Here is a 7,717-nt window from a genome sequence, read left to right as displayed (position 1 = left end):
ATAAAATGAGAGATAAATATTTCAATGAATGAATGGACCATATTTTGTTTTTTTAAAGTTAAGAAATAAAGGTTAAAAGGCGGTAAACATTAACCCCAAAATAGAAATAACCCTCCGCGAAGCGCTCGTGCGCATACTATTTTTACTGCGTGCCGGCGGACGCGCGCCTTATTTAAATAACATTCATATACTGTTCAGACGTGTTATTCCTGCGGGAACTTATTATATCTTGAAGAGACAATCAAATAAATTAACATATAGATATATTTAAAAGTAAATAATCGTTATAAAAAGGCCCTAAAGTAAAGTTTATAAATTTTATTGAAAAAATATGGGTTAAGTAGTTCATCGAACTTTTTAATTGTAAACGTTCGCAAAACGTCTAAAAATATTGTGTGTGACTAATGTTGATGTGTAAATGGGGAAATATTTTAACTCTCCTAAATTTCCTGTCGGTCCATTAGCGTGTGCTGGTTGAGCTTTTGTCTGGATACATTCGTGGACATAAAACGTAAACAATAGAAAAAAGACATTTTTAATTGTTTCTATAAACATAATGACTCGAGGCCCTACTATCGTGCGGGTGGCCCCAAGTGGCAATAATAGCAGAGGTATTAAATGCTGTTGTTGTCGTTGCTGCGAATGTCTCAACTTGGGGTACCTAACATCACAGCACGGTGCTTTAAAGTTGGCTGAAGCGGTAAGTACTCGATTCAATACGACTTATTAATTTGTCTTTGTATTACTTAGCTTTAACATAATTCTTAAAACTTTTCACAGGAACAAATTAATTACAAATGTATTTAAAAACTACAAGCTAAAGATATATAATATATTTATCATATCAAAATAATAATATTTCGTTCAAATTCGAAGATGCAGGAATATTTGGGTTACGTTATTGTGTGTGAAATACTTGAAAGAATTTAGGTCCCAATATGTCTAATAGTAGGTACTTGCTAACATAACATGAAAACCGTTTTCTTTTATCTTGCTTAATCGTGATTCTTCATATAGTTTCTAATCAAATAAAAGAAAAGCGTCTAAACCTTTCAACTTTTTAGCTAATCTGCGCAGAAATATTAGCAAGCACTATAAAACTTTCATAATGAACACTAGGCATAGGCACTAATTTATATTGTAACTATAAATTTTGATCAAAACGATGTCTTTGACAAATGATCTTGGAATATGAATTAAAGTATTTTTAAGTGATTTTGAATATTATCCCGGACATAGCTACATATACACAAACATAATAAAAGGATAGTTTTGTTAAGTTTAAAATAGCGACATAAACGAATATTAATTATTAATCATTTAAATTTAAATTTTATTTATTTCAATAGATACAAATATTAAATAAATGTTATAGTGTTACAAATGTTTTACAGATGCTGGGAAGTTTATGTCAAAGTCTGTTAGTAAAGTATGGGTTATCAGAAGCTAGCAGTATGGGCTCAGCGTTCCATGGCTTTCTGACGACTGCTTCAGCCTGCCTGCTGACCACTGCTCTGCTCATCGCCTGCTACGTCCTGTCATCGAATTCTCAACATTTGATTCGACAATCCGTTTTCGTTAGTATTTCATATTTGACAAATCTTATTATTGAGCCAGTGTAACTACAGGCACAAGGGACATAACATCTTAGTTCCTAAGGTTGGTGGCACATTGACGATGTAAGGAATAGTTAATATTTCTTACAGCGTCATTGTCTATGGGTGATGGTGACCACTTACCATCAGGTGGCCCATATGCTCGTCCGCCAACGTATACCATGAAAAATATTATCACGGTAGAGATCATACACATAGGTTCAAAATTTCATGTGATCAAATGTAATTTTGATGAAGAACCTATGTCTCTAAATGTATTGAAAAGTTTGCAACTTCATCATGAAAAACGATCAGGAATACTTTAATTTTTTATTTAAAATAAACAACTCGTGATCGTGTTCTCAATATTTCATACTGTTATTACGACTGACCTGATTCGAATCTCTCAAAGTCGATATACTTACATATACAACGATTGATTTCTATACATTGATTCATGTCTATGCATCGTTGTATACTTGGCTTTATACGACTCTTAAAGAATTGCGGAAAATTGTCAGTAATTAACCGACGTTCTTATTTTGAAAATTAGTGCTTTTTGTGCTTGCATTTTAAGTTGGTTCAGTTCTGACTCCAAAAATAATAATAATTGTAACTAAAACGATTAAGAAACGAAGAAGAAAACGCGATTATTTTTTTTACTTTATAGTGCATATCAATTTGTTTTGAAATAAACTATACACGTTTGAAGTCGTTTTGTCGTTTTTTCAATGACACTTTACAATTTTTTTATTGATACATTATAAAAATTTAGATAAAATAAAAAAAATCACGAGAAAGAATCGATAAAATATCTCAAGAAATTAGAAAATTATGGGACTTTGAAGTTGCGGTTGCTAGAATAATTTTGTTATACGCGGCGTTCCGTCATGTGACGTCATCTGACCTGCGACCCAGCGGGTGTTCGCCAAATGCGTACGAAATTGTGTAGTTCCTCAGACCGGTCGATTCTGATTTTGTTTATTACCCGATGGCAGGAGTTAAAGGAAAAGCCTACCTATATATACCTATTGTATTGCATATCCTATGTGTCAAAGCACAACAGTTAAAAATCCCAATAAAATATTTTTTCGTGTACCAAATAATATTACAGTACGGAAAAAGTGGTGCAAATTAATGTTTATTAAATATGTGCGTCAAAATTTTGATGTAAGTAATTATTAATAATATATATTTATGGAGTCGTGAGTAAGTTTGGATTAACCGATTCAGTAAAAATAACTATATATTTTATGGTTAGGGGAACATTAAAGTTAAAACTCGAAATATATCCTCATAAGTTTGACTGTCAAAGGACGTTGAAACCTCAAAAAGAACGAGGAGCATATGAAAAAAGACGTCGGATTCAATTTTATGACACTCTTTTAAAAGAAGCACCAACGATTTCAAGTCAATCATCCAGTCAAATCATCTTCTTTACAATGCTTTGAAATTATTGAGTGTGATACCATGGAGTCAGATGAAACAGAGACATTTCCAGAATCAGAAATAAAAAGAGAAACAAAAGAGTTCAAGTAAACATAATAAATTGAGGCATAGTCCAAAAGATACAGGAAATAAGTGCTCCAACATCGTTTACGAATATCCTCAGCACTCTCCATCAAGAATATCGACTACCAACTAGTTCTTTCTCTGTCACAATCAAGCCGTTACGTTATTTATGTATGGGGTTACCAGATTTTTTTTCTTGCAAACTACTTTCTAAAATTATTGCTAGTCCAGTAAGAGATATTTTAATATCATTTAAGATAATTCGCTTAGATGATTCCTCTGTGCGTCTGGATTTTGATATATGTAAAAGCTTAGTAAAATATTCAATAAAACTATTCCTTTAATAGCTCATCGAATGAGTTTTTAATATTTTGCACCTATAGAAGAAATTACATAAAACAACAAAGCAAGAGCGCGACCCGCAAACTAATACTTGAATGATTCTCGTTGCGGTGATACCGAACAGGTCAAATGACGTCACATACGATTCTTAAACTACAGACGTTCCGTACTAAAATGCGAACACTTTAATAATCTATTTCTAAGTCATTTATTGATAGACTTCAAAATTTCTTTCAGTAATGGATTACTTTTGATCTATATTTTAATACCATTACGTTGAATATAATATTAATAACATCGTGAAACGTCGGTCCCGATTGTTTCTACGCCGCCATATATTTTTGAAACCATTTCGTCAATTGTACATAATATAAAATGTCGGTATTTACATATTATTAATTTATTTTATAGAAATATTTTTACTAATAGGTACGTATCTAAAATTACATCATAATTAACCATTATACAATGTGAAGTAAATAAAATACAACATGTACTAAATATTTAAAGATATTTAACGCTGTTTATAAAAATAATTAAAGCTGAGTTAATTGCGATTTTTATTTTAAAACGATAATAATTCGCAGCTTCGCCTTCGAAGTGTGCAAAACTTAATTGAAGAGATTTTATTACATGTGGATATAGGCACTAAGATTCCATATTATCTTAAGAGATATGTACTCAATGATAACCTTATTAGAGTAATTTAACGTTATCTTATGAAATCATAAAGTGGTTTTGGAGGGTCTTTACTACACAAATATAATAATTGTGTTTATAAAAGTAATATGCATTTGACGACACGAACTATTGTTCCTGTTTTGGATATATATTTTTGATGAAAACCGAATATGTATTCATTTATGCAAACTTAAGTAATAATAAAAAAAAATCAGTTTTATTTTCGCCTTTTGGATTTTGCGGAATAGATTTTCTTGCGCAGCAATAAAGTGATGTAGTTTTTCAAACAATTGCAATTGAAAGATTTGAATAGAATCGAATGTGGTTACTAAAGTATATATATTTTTTAATTGTTTATCATTTTTTTTATTTATTATTTAAGTAGATTTTAATTCAATCTATTATGCAGTCATTTTTGGTACGCTCTGACCAAATAGAATTAAAACAAACTTGGTCACGGGTGCCTATTATCAAATTCCAATTTTGATAATAGGCATCTATTACCAGGAAGCGCTTAATCGATAACGATTTAAGTTTAAATCAAAACGAATCAATTTAATTGCAGATCCATAAATGTTTCATCAAAATATTTTATGAACACATTTGAAATCCATTTCTATTTGTGATTAAAGCAATATTTTTTTAAGTCTTTGAAGTTACGAGCAAATAGCACAAATCGTCTATTTCATATAAACTTTACCGTGGATGTACTAAATTTGATACTTTGTGAGATTGTTTCAGTATTGGTCATTTGGTTATTTGAATACAAACTTGTATTGAAATAATCACAAACATTTGCTATTTAAGATATTTTGTTCATTACTGGCACATTTATAAGCTATTACTTTTTTCTTCTTTCTAAATATATGCCTCTTTTTTTTTTACAGGAATTTGTATTCAACGCTGTGGCCTGTTTTATGTATTTGTCGGCATCATCGTACATGGGTGTGGCTGTAAATATATACTTGTATCCTCGCTACGCGCTGGTCAACATGTATGCAGCATATCCCGCAATGACAGCAGTATACGTAAGTGTAAATCTACATATACACATAATGTCCTGGCTGAATGACCAACGACTTAAACTTTTTTAAACTAAAAAAAGATAAACTAAATTTGTTGTAGAGCTGTGTTTTCTATTGTAGGATTAAGGCAGGATTATACGTGATTTTTTATGTTAAGCGGATTAATTTAGCTGTAGGATTAGTGTCTCTGTTATCTCAATCTAATTGGATGAACCGATTTACTCTTTTATTGTCATTTTGTTTAGCACAACAAGATAAATAGTCATTTATATTTTTAAAGAATTTGAAAACGTGTCGTGAAAACGCATATATGTAATGACGTTTATGCGTTGTCAGTGCGACACGTCACATTATAGTATGACGATGCACTTGACGAGTTTTCGAGGTTTGGAGAATTTTCGAAACTGTTCCAATGTAGAATTGGGATACTGTTTTTTGTTTAAATTCAATTTCCACGGGCAAATTGATGATGGGCTCTTACAGAAATATACCGACACTATATGGTTTTTCAGATATTTTTACGTGGGCCAAAATTTGCCTGGAAGAGTTTACTCCTGTGTTGTGCTCAGTGCTGCGATAAAGCCGCCAGTTGCACTGTAATGGCATTACGAGCATATAACATGTTTTGACAATTTAAAAGTGTTAGGAATATATAAAATAGTGAAATTGATTCGATGTTTATATCTCGTTGTATTTTATTAGACAGTATGATAAAGGGTGAGAAGATAGATTGTGAGAGTATGCCAAATTACAAAATGCAATAAAAATATATATATGTGTAATATTGTAAAAATTTTAATGACAATAATCAAATGCTAAAGAATTAAAAAGTATATATATATATATATTTTATAAATAGTTAATCCAGTGGACATCAAAAATATGCCTGATTTAGCACTTAGTAGAATATTATTATCATGTAATAAAAATGAAGATGCATGTGCATATTATAAATATATGCGTACATTTATGTTATCATTTGCTAATATCAGTAGATCTAGACTTAGATAGAGAAGCTGTCATCAGATATACACGATATCAAAAAAAAAAATGATAAATTATGTTCATTCCATAATGACAGATATAAGTATGATGTAATTAAATGTTACCTTGTTGGGTCAAGTATTTGAATGTTTTTTGGATTACGTTCGAAAATTTTAAATAATTTGTTTTTATTTTTAGTACATTGGTGTCGTCGTTGGAATACTTCACGGAGTGGACGCTTACATATCCTACAAATATTATAAAGGAATAAGATAAATGTACGAATAGATTTCAAATTTCGAATAAACATTTTAAGTTTCATTCCAATCTCTATTTTATAAAGCAACGGTATAAAGCGATTCAACGAACATAAAACTTGTTATCTACTAATTAATATTCTCAGAACCATTTACCTCGTATAATGAAATTCTATTATTCCATAATTTTTCCTTTGAAGGTAAGGATTCGAACACAGTTAATATTTACAGAAACTTTTTATTTTCTTTACGTTACATGTATAGCCTTATACAGCGTAAAAGTGAAAATATTATTATAATTGATATTAACGAAATCTCTTTTATGAAAAATATATAAATAATACTAACATAAGAAATGTAAAGAGAGATTATTTTCAGCTGTACTAATTAAATGTTAATGTATATTTCGTAAAATATTTCTTTGTGTGACAATATAGTTGTCTATTATAAAAAATGTGTTAATTTTTTAATCACGTAATCACCAAAATATCTGAATAAGATAAAATAACCATTAGCATATCTTTATCATCTAGATATAAGCAAAATTATAATTAGATTTTAAATTAATACTGTCGAATATTATTAAAAACAAAAAATATTATTACATATTTCACATTATTTTATTTCTTAAATAAAATTTACAGAAGTATGATGTTGTTTCTTTTATGCCGTCCATTGTATGCGTCGGAGTCAGTGCCTGTGTTATGTCGTACCAGGTACGAGTTAACGTCAGCCGCTGATAGCACATGTTAACTAATAAAATATTAAACTTAGAGTCGTTCGCGGAACTTAGAGATTGTTTGAATTTCGAAACCTATGACAGGTTCTGTTTTGATTGATTTTGATTTAAATCATTCCATAGTAAACTGCAACTGTCACTCGTGTGTACATTTGGCGCCAAAATTATAAAACCTTTTTCAAAGGTTTTTTTTTTCTTTTTTATGTCAAACAGATCCAACTCTAACTGAACTAATATATGTAGTTCAGTTAGAGTTGGATTTGTGAATAACAATTTAGTTTTGTTTACCCTTTTCCGCTCCCTAAAATTGTTTTTATTGCTAAATTGTAACAACTTAAGAAATTGCTGTTAAGAATCATTTTCAAAGGGCTTCAAAAAAGGAGAGGGTTATCAATTCGTCTGTATTTTTTTATTTTAATTTTTTATTACGTGTACGGCTGAAGCTGTTCAAAATGAGTTCATTGCCGTTTTTCTATGTACAGCTATCGTCCCATAATCACTTGGACAAAAATCGGCTTACACTATTAATATATAAGACTAATTCCGTCCGCGAATTCGTACACGTTTAAATTTAACAAAAAA

General features: G+C 30.2%; 1 protein-coding gene across 1 annotated transcript; it reads left to right on the top strand.

Moving 5' to 3' along the window:
* The first annotated feature begins 271 nt into the window (after nt 1–271).
* On the top strand, nt 272–6,980 carry LOC124533424 (protein singles bar). The gene is made up of 4 exons (XM_047108670.1): nt 272–700; nt 1,395–1,577; nt 5,018–5,158; nt 6,338–6,980. The coding sequence occupies exons 1-4, from the start codon at nt 557–559 to the stop codon at nt 6,413–6,415; spliced, it is 546 nt and encodes a 181-aa protein (XP_046964626.1). The 5' UTR covers nt 272–556; the 3' UTR covers nt 6,416–6,980.
* Nucleotides 6,981–7,717: the final 737 nt, after the last annotated feature.

The sequence above is a fragment of the Vanessa cardui genome, chromosome 11 (genome assembly GCF_905220365.1).
Source record: "Vanessa cardui chromosome 11, ilVanCard2.1, whole genome shotgun sequence".
Taxonomy (NCBI): Eukaryota; Metazoa; Arthropoda; class Insecta; order Lepidoptera; family Nymphalidae; genus Vanessa; species Vanessa cardui.
Note: the sequence above shows the minus strand (reverse complement) of the source record. Positions and strands in the feature narration are given on the sequence as shown.